Here is a 14388-nt window from a genome sequence, read left to right as displayed (position 1 = left end):
AAAGGAACATCATCCTGATGAACAGGGTCCAGGCCAAGGCAGTTTGCGCCGGCGTCGTCTGAGAAGACAGGGACAGCGGCATCTCCACCGATTGACACTGCGGGTCGCACAACATCTCTGCAGGACGTTGTGTCGAATCAGTGGAGACGCGGGACTGCTTGCTGTTCTTCTCCTTGGCGGCGGCGGGCTTGTCAGCCTCTTGCCATGTCTGCTCCATCTCTTCGTCTTCCTCTGCGTGCTCCTCATCTTCCTCCTTGTCCGGAATGGGGGGGAGAGAGGGGGAGAGGGAGGCAGGGTTAACGGTAGGGTTAGCCGCGGACCTCATAATCTGGTCCATCAAGGACTGCTCGGGGTTGGACATGTTTTGGCCCTCCCGTGAGCCGAAGAGTTGCTGAGATAGTGTGATGCTGTCCTGGAGAGAGTCGAGGGGGGAGGACGAGCGGGTGACGACGCCTGAGCTGCGTCGGAAGCGGTTGAGCTCCTCGACGAGGATCAGGTTGGTTTTTTGTACGTTGATGAGGAGCGTCTCAAGCTCCTTGTTGCGCTTCTCGAGAGCCTCGACTTCGAGCCTCTTTCGTTCACGCGAGGACTGCGCGGCGCGGCGGTTTCGGAGAACACGCTCGACGCGGCGCTGCTCCTTTTCATCTTCCGTCTTTGCACGTTTTCTAAGGAAGCCGGTTAGGATGCAAGTCTGCATGGAGTGTGATGGGCGTTGGAAAGTGATGGATGTGAGTGACATACCTAGGAGGGAGGTTGGTCTTGGGCTCAGGAAGGACCTGGCCCCATGATTTCCTCTTCTTGACAGGCTTCTTTTCTGAGGTAGCGGATGTGGAGTGTGAGTCGTCGTCCTCCCCGTTCAGTGACTCGGGGATGACGGACAGGCGGTGCTCGGTGTCGGCGACGCTGTCGGGGGTCATCATCTCCCGAGGGTTGAGTGTTGACGGTGTTGAGTCGGCGAAGAGAGATGTGAAGTTGTCGCCGGGGGCGGAGAGGAAGGATTCGGCGGGAGAGGCCTCGAACTTGACGAGGGGAGACGACTGCTGGAACGCCATGTTGCCTGCCGTGTCTTGTTTGCTGAGCGCAGTCGCTTTGATTGGCGTGTTGATGATGATGCTTTCTCGCGCTCTCTCACTGCATACGCTTTTCGTAGTAGATATGGAGATGGCGCGTGCAGTGTTGGTGTGTCTGTTGTGATGTCGAACCGCTGCTTCTTCAATGAAGAGGAACAGTGGAGATGAGAGAGAGAGAGGAAGCAATCAAATCAAAGCGAAGCGTGTCAGTCGATGTTTGATGACGACGATGCGAACAGTCATGACAGGCAACGGCGCCAGTCCCAAATGAGTCAGCGGGAAGCGGCGTGGCTGTGTCCAAGTGCAGTGCCTTCCCCTTGGTGCAAGTGGTGGAATTGGATGAGTCAGACAGAAGAGGACAGAGTGGCCTCTCGAGTTTGTTTCTAGCTTGACGAGCGAACGAGACGCCGAGATCCAGCGGCGATGGTGGCCTCTTTATCTTGAGGACACGTAAACCAAAAGAGGGCGGCTGGCACGTGGTTGCCTGAGGCAGCCGCCCTGCCGGGGAAGGGAAAGGGGCGGCATGGCATCGAATCGAACCTTGATGAGGCAGCACCCAGTGCAAGGGCGGGGCGCAGCCTTTCGAATCAGGCTCCAGGGGGGGGCCTCCTCCTCCAGGGGGCAGCTGGAACTGAGGATTAGCGGGCCCTGGGGGTGGACCGGCGCCGAGTCTGACCTGCTGCAGGGGTCGAGAGGGTGCGTGCTACAGGGGGTGGGACCGCTGGAATTCCCACTGGCCGGACCTCGCACAGTCCATCATGTCCATGTCTCCAAGATTGGCTGATCGAAGTCCAATCCTCGCAATCCTCCGAGCCTCGTGTCTTCCGAGCAAGTCGGCTGAACCGGATCGTGGGAGCATGTCAAGTAAGATTAGGCGGGATTCCAGCACTTCAGAGTGGTTCCATTGAGGCTGTTCCTGAAGACGGCATGGCAGAACCGCCGAGACACGTGCTACACCAAGCCTCACCTCTAGTTCTATCAGATATTACTGTACGGAAAACCAACATTGAACAACCATGAAGTCTATCCTTCACCGTGCTGGATTCCCACCGTCAACACGCACTTCCCGTCTACTCACAAGATATCAGGCCTACATACAAGAACATGACATACCTGCATCATTGGTACATGTACCCTGCCTGCCCTGCCAGGATACACGCTCTTCCCGCAGGCGACACGTTGCCTACATGTACATGGACATGGCTGCAGAGAGCGTGCATGTGTCGACATGAATTTTGTTGGGCTTTTCCCGTCTCCTTAGGTTTGCAGATATCCATGATCCATGATGCCACCGCTCTGCTCATCGCCTCGAGCGCTTCCCGCTGAACTTACACATCTCTCTCACATGGCATCATCAGGCCTCTCTCTCTGATATCCTACGCCTGTGTACCACTCGTACTCGTACGCACAGTGGTAGTAGTTTCAGTATCGATGTCCCAGAAAAGGGGCTGAACAATATGGACCCTCCTCCTCCTCTCGATCCCACTTGTTGATACGATCTACCTCAGCTTTGCCAAGTGCCAACACGAAAGAGACGGTGTAATCCGCTAATACTAACCAGCCTCAAGTCTCCGCGTCGCCACTTGGGTTGCTATTCTCATCCAGTGCTTCATCAATCGATCATCACCGATCAATCAGTCAGTCAATCAAGAATCAATAGCAGCGCCACCGGAACTGGCGCGCTACCATCCATCTAGCCCTTCTCTACCTCCAAGGCACCTGAAACCGGCTGCATTTTCGTCTATGCCTGCGCGCCTCTGCATGTACATGTCATGTATGGAAACGGAGCCCATATGTGCACATGCTGTACCTCGTACATGTCGCAATACGTGGTGAGCTCCGACAGGCACGGACGAGCCCACAATGCTGCCGCCAACGATGGACATCGACCCATCCAGCTCTCTCTCTCTTCTCAAGTTCCTGTCTCCTCCTCCTTCTGAGACAAACCATCCTCTTGTGTTCTTGTGTGCCCTTTTGGCGTTGCGCACGTAATCACTAAAATCCACGGGACAAAGGTGCAAAGCCGTGCGGATCCCGTGTAAGCCCTTGTTGTGACTCGGGAGACATGGACCCTTTTCGCAACCAATTGCCGGAAGAGAGTGGCTGGGTGACAATGAGCCATGCAATCCCCTATCTTGGGTCTATGAGTTAGCTGATAGAACATACGGGGCGTTGTGGCTCTGATAGCCAACCCCAGTAGTGGGCGGTTCGAGTTCACGTTTCCCGGTGATGCTGCTGCTGCTGTTCGGGAACATCGCCAGGTTTCCGGCTCCCGCATGGACTTCTCTCGCAAGGGTCCCAAGAAGGGAAGCGAGGAGTATCGCATCGATCGAACGGGCCCGTTCGTGCGAACCCTGGCGTTTCGCCTGTGCTCCGACACGGGCAAGGGCAAGCTGATGTCGCGCAGAAACAGGCGAGACAGGAGGACCCCTAGCAACAGGCGCTGCACAGTAAAATACGGACATTGGCGTTGTTGTTCGGGACGGCACAGAAACCGCCAAAAGAAGCAGCTGGATATCACGACAATTGCGAATTCTGCCTACACGTGCGCAACTACCGCTAATAGCGTATCTTCTCTGCTCTGGCTGAATTCATGGTTCTCGACTCGGCTCGACTCGATTTGACTACTACATGTCGACTACGCCGTAGACACCACAAGCTTGGTCCAATAAACAAAGAGGGACGGATAGTCAAAAGGGAGAGGCGGGCCTTTTCTCCCCCCCTCCTTCGGCCCTACTGTACTTGTAACCATTCTCCTTAGGCAAAAAGAAGGCCTTCTCCAGAAAGAATGCGTACCAAGTCCTGCACCTAGTGCCTCTGGTGTGGCAGCCGCCGCTCGATAGCATCTCATCTCGGAGTGCGGGCCGTTGTGCCGCCCCTTTCTTGCTCTCGTTCTCGAGCTCGAGATATGGTCGTACAATGGCTCTACCACGGACGGCTTCAAAAGACGCGGGCAACACCAGCTCCTCGGATCAACAGACAAGTGAACCCTACATTCTGTGCGTACATTCGAGGTACTAGATAGTTGATATCTCATAAGAGTATGCTCTTCTCAGCAAGACACTCCGTGAGCCACATACCCCCAATGGAATCAACATCAATCCAATGCTACTCCTCACCGTGCTAGTCTAGTCCGGGTAGCTCAATATTATCGATCCGGCATTGTAACGGCGGACGGGCCCCTCCTTGCCCTCCCTCCAGCTTCTTCCCCCCTGGATTAGGCCGATCCCCCTCTTTCTCGCCGACACCCCCGGATTCACTTTACCCTTTGCCCTTCCAGCTCTCCCATCTCTCCCGCTCTGCCGTACAAGCGAATAGTACTAGAAATCAATACTCCGGCTTCCAAAGCCGTTCCATGTAACCCCAGACGGGGACAATTGATCCATTTCTGCCACGATTGATTGGCAGTTTACCCGGCAAATGCTTTTTGTCTCTTCTTCTGCCTCTTTTCTCATTGTCAAAGTCTTGTGTGGCAAGCAGCATTGGATCATTTCAACTTCACGTCTCTAGATACACACTCCCGCGAAGCACAAGGTCGTTCGATTCCAGTGGCTGCAATGGCGCCCAAGTGGGCGAAACTGCAGCCCTCATGCATACTGGTTTCTGCCGAATCGACCCAATGGCGGATGTTACAACCAAGTTCAGAATTTTCGAAATCCCGCCACAGCACGGGAAGCATGTGCTCTTCACGCATGTGCGTCGTGCGAGTATGCGGGGGAAAGGAATTGTCCGTGTCCTGCATCCCTCTTCGACCACTCAAGCGTGGAGGATTCCTGCATACATACATCCAATACTTGGTACATCCAAATTCAGATCAACGGACCAATGATGAGACAAGGAGAGTCCAGAGGGAAGAGAATCCAAGACTCGTCGCTGTGACGGCCTCTCACCGCAACTATCTGTATCGGTAAACATATCAAGCCCAACCGGCCATCAACACCAATGCTTGACTGCCGAAGGAACCGTTCTCGACAGCCACTGGACTGCAGCAACACGGACGCCCACTGTATTGAACGGGGCCAGCGCTTTTGGTCTTTGCTCGTGCATGTCCTGTCGAGTCCTCTGCGCGAAACGGCCTCTGCGCAAGACGGCCTCTGCGCAAGACGGTGGAGAGCGCGTCGAGCATGGGATGGATCAGCCGGCAAGGGCACTGCATCGCGAGCTGGCAGGGAAGCAAAGTGAAGGCAGAAACGACAGACTTTTGTTGGGCGTTCCCACGTCTGGTCTGCATTCATGTCGGTGAGCCTTTGATCGACCATACATACATGGAGACATGGTGCTTGAAAAGCTCCTCATCGCAGTGAGTGCTCGAAGAAGTAGTATCCAGACCCGTTCACATGCAAAAGCCGTCTCCTCCAGCAGCTCAGCTGTGGAGTATCGCGGGCCAAGTACCGAAGGAAAGCTTGCCACGTTGGACGGGCTCCAGACCAAGTGCATTGGCGATGATGCGCTTTTCGCGCGGCAATTGAGCTCTTGGGCGTTCTTCTCGTCGAAGACGGACGCCGTGCATGATGTAGACGGTCATCAGGATACAGGCACAAGCGTGTGCGTGTGTGCGTCTGGGCCTCCGGGCGTGGCTGACAGGGGTGCAGTCGAGCCCAACAGAATCCAACAGGGCCCTGGACCGTTATCTGCAGACCGCTTGTTGCATGGGCTTCCAGATGTGCTCGTCTGCTCCGGTTGGTTGACATGTATGTACGAGTATTGTTCGATCAGCTGAGTGCAGACGAAGCATGCATCTGACTCGAGATGCTATCCAGTGTCTGGGTGAGACTCCAATGGCCTCGCCGTTCCACAGAGCGTTCTTGCCTTGGGGTGAGGGGTTGCGCAACTCCATTGTCACAATATCAATGGACGCACTGATAGTGCTTGATACTCTTGATTGAGCTTGACGGATATCCGCCTGCTGGGGCTCACCTCTATATGGAGGTCACCTAATCCAACCCCGTGGGAAAGAAGGTTGCCATGGCATTTCGTCGCGATGTGAAAAGTGTGCCTGATACTCCTTGTTTTCTTGCTCAGGGCAAAGATGTCGGAATGAGCACGGTTTCCAGAGCCGTACCCGCCTCGGCAATCCGACAGTGAATGAAAGAGACGAAGCATCGCCGTCGAACCAGTCTTCAATGTCGGCGGTATTTCTCTACACATCACGGTATCCTGCACTGTATGCCGTAAAGGCAATCATCTCGACCAGAGACGGTCAGTGGAGCGTCCGTATCGAACATGCGGGAGCGTTAACCCGATACAGCCAGCTGAAGATACCGTGGTCATGGTTCCGTGCTCAAATTCAACCAGGCTCAAAGACTCGTCCTGCCAAGCTCGGACTCGTCTGTGCCCCATAAGTGAGCAAAGATGCTGATGTGATGTGATGATCTGTGATTATCAATCACCGGGTGCAACATCAGCGCGAGCAAGGTGCCGTAATCCTGTCATACATGTACGACCGTCAGACAGCAGGATCCAGGTTGCCCGTCCTGCCCTTGACGATGCCCTCAATCTCGCCCGTCACCCATCCGCCGTAGAAGTCGCCCGGCTGAGGCTCCACCCGCTCGCCGTCGACGAAGCAGTCCCACGGGCCGGCATAGAAGCTCAAGTACCCGCGCAGCGGCTTGAACCCGGGCGTCGGGCTGTTGTACGACCAGATACGGTTGGAGACGGCGCCGCCATCCGGAAGGGTGATGCTGTAGTAGGTTGCGGCGCCCTTCCACTCGCACCAGCTGGAGCGAGACGTGGGTTTGAGGGAGAATTTGATGCTGGAGGGGGGGAGATAGTAAGCTGAGTGTTGAGTTAGTAGATGCAGCTTCAGGTTTGTTATGGGTATCATCGTCATCACACGGCTTTCTCATTCGACTGCATGGTCAACATCAGTTCAGAGACGCACTTGGCGGGTGATGCGTTTCCAGCACCCAATACGCATCGCGCGTATCTGCAATCTCCACGTCTTTGTACGTGATACGGAGATGCCGTGAGATTCTCTCCAGCCGCGGCGGTCGAGGGAACGACTGGACGTTAAGCTTGGGTCTCTCAGACATTTTGGTAGTTGCTGAAACAGCTGAATATCGATTCAATAATCTGGAGAGTAATGCGTTCATTCAAATGGATTCAACATTCCATATATATGTGATGTTTAGGTTAGCTCTTCAGCTTCGACTTACAAGAACGAATCATCGATTTATGTACATAGATACAAGTATAAGGTGTGGCTGATGATGTGGCTGTGATCAATCAAACTCCCCTTTTCCCAGACAAGGCTAGATCCACTCTGCACCTGTGGCTGTGCCTGTCGAACTTTCTGTTGCGTCACCCCGCCTTATCCGCATCCGCCACATGACTGGTCTTCATCCAGACTCAGACTCAACCAATTCCAACCTCCAGCCTCGAGAGAGAGACGAAGAAGGGAAATCAACGACACCATCGCGACATCGCCAGACTCCATCCTCCGACTCTCTCCCTCAGCCACAGCCCCCCTACGCGACCTCGCAGAAACATCACTCGAACCTCCGAACCTTCAGCCTCCCTACCGCAATCATGTCGAACCGCCAACTCGCCCGCGACATGCAGGTCGAATTCCAAGCCCGCTTCCAGGCGAAGCAGGCCCGGCGCGAGGCCCAAAAGGCCGCCAAGCAGGACCCCATCCTGCGCAAGCAGATCCAAGACCTTCTCAAGAAGGGCGAGACGCAAAAGGCCTACCAAAAGGCCAAGATGCTGCTCTCCAAGCAGGCGCTGGCCGCCCAGATGGACCAGATGGCCGACATGGCCGAGCTGTCGGCCGCTCAGATTCAGGCCAACAACGCCATGAACCGCATGACGCATATGATGGCCTCGTCGTCGCGGACCATGAACCTGGCACAGAAGAATACCAACCCTGAAAAGGTGCGTTCCGTCCCCTATCTCTTTACTTGACTGTTAAGTGGCGAGAAAGTCCGCAATTGCTGACGCGCGGCATGATCGTTGTATAGACCCTCGTTACCCTGGAGCAGTTCAAGCAGCAAAACGAAGAATACGCAATGACAAACGGCATCTACCAAGACGCAATCACGCAGTCCACCTCGGTCCAGGTCGGCGAAGACGCCGTCCACGAGCTGCTCGGCAAACTGGCCGACGACGCCGGCCTGGAGCTCAGCTTCGAGCTCAACAAGGCGACGCCCGCCTCCGCTGAGCCGCAGACCGCGGAGCCGTCGGCCGAGGAAGAGGATAAGCTGCAGCAGAGACTGAGGGCTCTGCGGGCTTAAGTCCGACTTTGGGGAATTTGTGACCTTGTGTGATTTAACAGCGTATTTGTCCTTTGTCTGTCGTCGTTATCCTTTGTTCTTTGTTCCTTCTCCTTGCTTGGAGGTTTTGCTTGGAGGTTTTGCTTGCTATAAACCGCGGTTCGAATAAACGCACACGTGAATGAACGGGTATGGGGTTTGACTAAACCCGGCGGCTACACTGCTCTTTTTATCCCTCGCTTTCTTTGGCTTTATCAATTATCAGTCTGGACAAGGGAGTTGTGGCGTTTCGGGAAAAGATTGCTTGGGCCGGATGAGATTCGAATGGCTGGATCCAGATCATGTTGGAATTCTATCAACTATTAGAGCTGCAACCTTGAACTCGACTCATGCATAATCTCTCTCTGCTGCCTCGGGATCTTGTTGCTCTTCCCTACAGTCATACATAATACAAACATGTATACCTACATACATACCTACACTGTCGTCTCATGATGCATCTAAAGCCCCTATTCTGAGCCTCCATCTGTATATCATCAAATCCCGGTTCATTCCATGCATTTCGACATGATGCGCCCTGCAAGTATTGTTTGCAAGTCTAGATCGTAAACCCCCTTTCATCCTGCATTTCATGCCAAAAAATGCAAAAGCCAAATAAACGCACTATTGTCGCAGATCACATGTACAAACTCGCCACGGCCGTGATATCCCTCTTGATCATCTCTTGCGCCTGCTGCATCTTCTGATACAGCTCCGGGTCGCCAATGATCCTCGCCGCGTTCTTCACCTCGCGGCACGTCTCGTCCAGTCGCGTAATCGTCCGCACAATCGTCCCCTCGAGCACGTCCGTCAGCGCCGTGATGTTCTTGAAGCTCATGCCCCTGGCCCACTCGTACACCACCTCCATCAGGCCGAACCGCGGCCTCGACACAAAGTCGTTGGAGTCCTCGCTCGACTGGATCACCTGCAGTCTCGTCTGTACGTCGTTAACCTTTTCGGAAATGGCAATGATAGTATCACGTCCACGCTCCAGGTTGCCGGTTAGGGTAGGCTCCGTCAGCGTCTTCTCCTGGAACACAAACGAGGATAAGAGGGCTGCAATCTCAGCGGGGTCAAAGTCGGCCAACACGTTGTCGAGGATGAGCTCGGTCAGGACAAGCTCATCGCCGGAGTGGACTTCGCAGGCCACCTTGCCCTTGAGCTGGATGCGCGATGACTCGTCAATGAAGTCGAGCTCCCTGAGCACCTGAACGCGCTGCTCGTAGTCGGGGAGCAGCTGTAGGTTCTGGTCGGAGAGGGTCTGTTTCAGCTGGGCAATGTGCTCTGTGATGAGCCACTCATCGTGGCACATGGCAAACTGTTGCAAGCATCTGCGTTTAGCCTATGAACTAAGAAAGGAAATGAACCAAAGTCATCAAAACTTACGTGCTTCAAAAAGGCAGGGCACCGCAAGGCGGCAGAGTTGGCCATCGTCTTGGACAGCTGCCATCGCTTCTCCATCATCTCCTGCAGCGGCAAGCTCTTCACTTTGCCCATATCGATCTCGTCCCACCGGTCATCCCATGACGCGCAGATCTCCTGAATCTTGTCGAGGGCTTCGTGTGCGGGAGCACCCCCTTTGAAAATCTCCGGGATGACTCCCTTGAGAACCCACTTGGTAAGGCATTCGACGTCGCTCAGGGGCACAAACATATTCTTAGTAGTAAGACGCCTCTTTCCCTGAGGAAGCCTCTGCATGTACTTGCGGAACGCGGGAATGAAGGGAAGCTGGTCCGTAATGTCGCGGCGCTCCCGCAGTGGCTTGATGGCGCAGACGTGCAGGATAGGGTCCTCAAAGGAGCCCTTGGGGCTCATGCCTTCGGCAAGGAGGATGCCGGCAGTGCGGATGCCCTCCCAGTTGAAGACGATGAGCCGCTGCGGCGAGAACATCCTTCGCCCAATGGAAATCTTCAGCAAGCCCTTGTACAGCTCCGTCGTCAGCCGCTTGTAGTCCTGAGCTGCCTGGTGACACTCATCCACCACGTTGTCGCATATCTTGCAGGGCTCTCTCTTGACCTTAGCAAGATCTGCTTGAGCCAGCTTGACATCCTTTTCGTGCTCTGGGAGAAGCTGCTGGGTCGCATGCTCGGAAAAACTCCTCTTGATCATCTCCTCGATCTTGAGCGCTTCCACCCTCAAAAGGTTGAGAATCATATTGTAAGTCAATCTGAACTGAGACTTGAGCTTGGACGGCTCTCCCAGGATCATGCTGCGCAGCTCGGCAACAGGAGGTACATCATCACCGCCAGGTGGCACGATGATGACTGAGCCGACTTTGTCGAGACCTCGACGGCCGGCTCGACCAGCCATCTGCGTGTACTCGCCGGGCAGAAGGTTGCGGAACGAATGGCCGTCGTGCTTGCGGTACCCAGAAAACACCACTGTTCGAGTGGGCAAGTTGAGACCCATGGCGAACGTCTCGGTGGCAAACAAGACCTTGACGAGGGTTCGAGCGAACAGAATCTCGACCAGCTCCTTTACAATAGGCAGCAAACCACCGTGATGGACAGCGATACCTCTGCCGAGAAGCTCTCGAAGCCTGATGATCTGTGGCAGGACCCGGTCCTCAGGCTTGAGACGGGCGATGGACTTTTCAATCACCATGTGGATGGCGCTCTTTTCCGAAGCCGTGCAGAAGTCTTGGTTGCTCAGGGCGTCGGCGTTTTCCTCGCATCGCTTCTTGGAAAAGACAAAGATGCAGGCCGGCAGAAGAGTGTGCTTCCGCAGAAACTGGACCATGTGCACCCAAAGATTCTTGTCCTGAGCCGCCGATGTCCGTCCGCCAGGGTTTCCAGCACGTCCCATGTGGCCAGGGTTGTGACTGGCTCTGGGGGGGCCTCCTCGGCCTCTCTGCTGGACGCCTCCTCCACGACCTCCGCGTTGCTGCTGGCCTCCCCTCTGAGCGCCGCCTCGTCCTCCTGCTCCTCCTCGCTGGTTTCCTTGAGAGTTGCCTCCCCTGACGGCGACAGTGTTGGCAGCGGCGGGTGCCTTTTCCTTGCTCTGTGTCGCCTTGTGCGCATCTTTCCAACCGCTCTCCAGGAACTTCTTGTCCGCATCGACAATCTTGTGTATGTTCTTGCCAGCCCAAAGATAGTGCTCGAGGGGAACGGGTCTCTTGGCCGTAGAGATGACGTAAATGTCTCGTTGTTTGGTTCTACCAACCCAAGAGGCAAACTCGTGTGTGTTTGGGACGGTGGCTGATAGTAGGATGAGGGAAATATGCTCGGGCAGCATGATGATAACTTCCTCCCACACGACACCGCGCTCATAGTCGTTCACGTAGTGCACCTCGTCAAAGATGACGAACTCGACGTCTCGAATCAGGTCTGCGCCCCGGTACAGCATGCTGCGCAAAATTTCCGTCGTCATAATGAGGCAGCTGGCCTCGGGGTTGATCTGGACGTCGCCCGTCAGGATACCCACCTCGTCAAACTCCTGCCGAAAGTCGCGGAACTTTTGGTTGCTGAGAGCCTTGATTGGCGATGTGTAGATGGCCTTGGTCATGTGCTTGGCCGCCAAAGCAATGGCGTACTCGGCCACGACAGTCTTTCCGGCCGACGTGTGAGCTGCCACGAACACGGAGTCGCCGTTTTCCAGATGGTACACGGCCTCCTTCTGGAACGTGTCCAGCTCAAAGGGCCATTCTCGAGCCATATCGGGGACGAGCTCTCTGAAATTGGGCATGTCGTGCTTGATGTCGACCATGTGCGCCCACTCACGGCCTGCCTTTTTGGCGCTGGAGGCTGCGAGGACACCGTGTGGCTCGAGAGATGGAAATTCAACAGGCAGCAGATCGTCAATATCGTCTCCGTTCTCCTCGTCTTCCGCCGAGTCTCCAGAGGCATCAGCAGGTGATGATGAAGAATCCTCCGCTTTGGCTTCCTTTGCCTCCTCTGGATCCTCCTCAAGCTCTTGCTTGATTGCCTCGGCAGCATTCTCGTCCAGACCCGTCTTCTTCTTGCTAAAGTCGATGCCGCGGGTCATTCCAGGGGCCGTCTGCAGCAGTCCTCCCTCGTCGCCCAGCTGAATCACCCGCTCCAGCTTGCTCCCAGCGGCGGCATCGTCGGCAGCTCCAGGTCCCGCATGAATCTGGTCCTCCAGAGCCGCGGTAGCCTCGATGCCCTCCAGCCCACCTGGAGCAAAGGGGAAGAAACCAGCGGCGCCCCGGACGAAATCGGCCCTGCTAGCTGGCTTCCGGAGAAGACTGGTCGAGTTCTTTGCCGTGGCCCCGCTCATGGGCACTGTCACATTCTTGTATCCCGTCACACGGCCCTCGAGCCCGTGGCGCAGGAACCTCGTCAGAGTGCGAGTCTGGGGTGGAGCAATCCTGAAGAGATCCGTGTAATCGGCCTCAAAGTCCCATCGCTGCTGCAGGCGGTCCAGCCACTCGGTGGAGAACTCGTGAGATGGCATAAGAAGCTCATTTTCCAGGCGCTGCTTCAGCTCTTGGGGGTCTGGAAGCCGCCGTTTCTTGAGTCCAGAGCTGGAGATGCCCTCTTCCTGAGAGATGAGAAGGGCATCGATGCCAGCCATGGCGGAGGCTGCTTTCGTTGCGTTTCTCTAGTTTTTCCCTCCTAAGTTTATTCTTGTGTTCTTTGAACTTCGAATTGGACAGTGATGAGGTGTTGGTGAGACGATGAGGTGTGTAGAGATGGAGGTTGAATCGTTGACGAGCTGTCGAGGCTGCCCAGCTTGGAGGTTGAAATTGCCCCGCTAACGGAAATGCGGGTCTGCGCAGCTTTCAGGACATGCATGATGCAACAACTTGAGGCCTGGTCTCTGAAAACTGCAAAGTTGATCCTCACCACTGTATAATTTATTATCAAGAAAAAGCATGGCTGGATAGCTACGAGATATGCGTATTGTGAGAAGAAGTAGTTTGATTAATTCATAGCGTAAAGTGCTCAGAAATCAGGAGTACATCTCTACACACAACAAGACGCGATTGCACGCCTTCAGGGACAAATGCAGACGCATGTATGACACCAAAGGGCGTGTATGAGCAAGGAGCAGAGGTGATTAGAGTACAGGTCCATTATTTTCCTCTCCGTCCGTCTATCGAGATTTTTGACTAGAGGTCCAACCAAATTGCTACATAGCCAGATGCGCTTCACCATCCTCCGAAACCTCCCCCTTGAAGCCAAGAACACCCCTGCCAAGCTTGAGTCTACCACCATTGAGATATTATACTACCCACCCCGAATAGTCACCCCAGCCCACCCCCCTCCTTCTTAATTTCTGTTTCTGTTTACTTGATTTTGGGTTCGTTAGTTAGGACGCATTGAGATTGCCGCCCCGTTGCTCAACTTGCGCTGGGTAGTTTACACACGCAGCATCTTGGCGGCAAAGTCCTCAATCAGCTGCTCGTTGGGGAAGGACATCTCCTCCAGCTTCTGGGCATAGGGAGTGGGCACCTCGGCACCGGTGACTCGCTGGGCAGGGCCGTCAAGGTAGTCGAAGGCGTACTCCATGGCCAGAGCGAGAATCTCGGCACCAACACCAAAGGCAGGGTAGCCGGACTCGACGACAAGCAGACGGTGCGTCTTCTTGATGGACTGGACGATGGAGTCGAGATCCAGGGGCTTGATGGAACGCAGGTTGATGACCTCGGCCTCAACGCCGTAGTTCTTCTTGAGGTTCTCGGCGGCGACGAGGGACTGGCCGACGCATCGGGACAGGGAGACGATGGTCAGGTCCGAGCCGGCGCGCTCAATCTTGGCCTTGCCAAAGGGGAGGACGAAGTCGTCCTTCTGGGCGGCCTCGGACATGGGGAAGCTCTGGCCGTACATGAGCTCGTTCTCGAGGACAACGACGGGGTTGGGGTCGCGGATGGCAGCCTTGGCCTTGAGCAGGCCCTTGGCGTCCTCGGCGCTCCAGGGGGAGACGACCTTGAGGCCGGGCACGCTGCCGTACCAGGCAGAGTAGTCCTGCGAGTGCTGGGCGGCGACACCGGCGGCGAAGCCGTTGGGTCCACGGAAGGTGATGTTGCAGGGCTGGATGCCACCGGACATGTAGAGGGTCTTGGCGGCCGAGTTGACGACATGGTCAATGGCCTGCATGGCGAAGTT

The 14388-nt window shown here is 55.4% G+C and overlaps 5 protein-coding genes across 5 annotated transcripts in view; 1 reads left to right on the top strand and 4 right to left on the bottom strand.

Annotated features, from left to right (window-relative positions):
• BBK36DRAFT_1136941 (hypothetical protein) overlaps positions 1–1052 on the bottom strand; it is a gene marked incomplete at both ends in the record, with an annotated part of 1675 nt that extends 623 nt beyond the window's left edge. The window contains 2 exons of the mRNA XM_024893120.1: positions 97–665; positions 742–1052. Coding sequence (XP_024753587.1) covers positions 97–665; positions 742–1052 — 880 coding nt within the window. The remainder of the gene's footprint in view (positions 1–96; positions 666–741) is intronic.
• Positions 1053–6516: 5464 nt separating this feature from the next.
• BBK36DRAFT_1107373 (DUF427-domain-containing protein) lies at positions 6517–7102 on the bottom strand (the record flags this gene model as incomplete). Its single annotated transcript, XM_024889244.1, has 2 exons — positions 6517–6845; positions 6952–7102. The coding sequence occupies 2 exons, from the start codon at positions 7100–7102 to the stop codon at positions 6517–6519; spliced, it is 480 nt and encodes a 159-aa protein (XP_024753586.1).
• Positions 7103–7598: 496 nt separating this feature from the next.
• BBK36DRAFT_1173683 (hypothetical protein) lies at positions 7599–8302 on the top strand (the record flags this gene model as incomplete). Its single annotated transcript, XM_024895881.1, has 2 exons — positions 7599–7943; positions 8030–8302. 2 exons carry the CDS (start codon positions 7599–7601, stop codon positions 8300–8302), a joined length of 618 nt encoding a protein of 205 aa, XP_024753585.1.
• A 655-nt stretch (positions 8303–8957) lies between these two features.
• On the bottom strand, positions 8958–12853 carry BBK36DRAFT_1136938 (antiviral helicase; the record flags this gene model as incomplete). The annotated part of the gene is made up of 2 exons (XM_024893119.1): positions 8958–9638; positions 9707–12853. The coding sequence occupies 2 exons, from the start codon at positions 12851–12853 to the stop codon at positions 8958–8960; spliced, it is 3828 nt and encodes a 1275-aa protein (XP_024753584.1).
• Positions 12854–13388: 535 nt separating this feature from the next.
• The window catches only part of BBK36DRAFT_1133911 (hypothetical protein), a 1675-nt gene continuing 675 nt past the window's right edge, over positions 13389–14388 (bottom strand). Inside the window, exons 2-3 of the mRNA XM_024892128.1 lie at positions 13608–14373; positions 13389–13564 (exon numbers count right to left, since the gene is read on the bottom strand). Coding sequence (XP_024753583.1) covers positions 13642–14373 — 732 coding nt within the window. The 3' untranslated portion in view covers positions 13389–13564; positions 13608–13641. The remainder of the gene's footprint in view (positions 13565–13607; positions 14374–14388) is intronic.

Source organism: Trichoderma citrinoviride (genome assembly GCF_003025115.1).
Source record: "Trichoderma citrinoviride strain TUCIM 6016 unplaced genomic scaffold BBK36scaffold_1, whole genome shotgun sequence".
NCBI classification, from domain to species: Eukaryota; Fungi; Ascomycota; class Sordariomycetes; order Hypocreales; family Hypocreaceae; genus Trichoderma; species Trichoderma citrinoviride.
The sequence above is the reverse complement of the archived record's forward strand: the minus strand, read 5'-3'. Positions and strand labels throughout refer to the sequence as shown.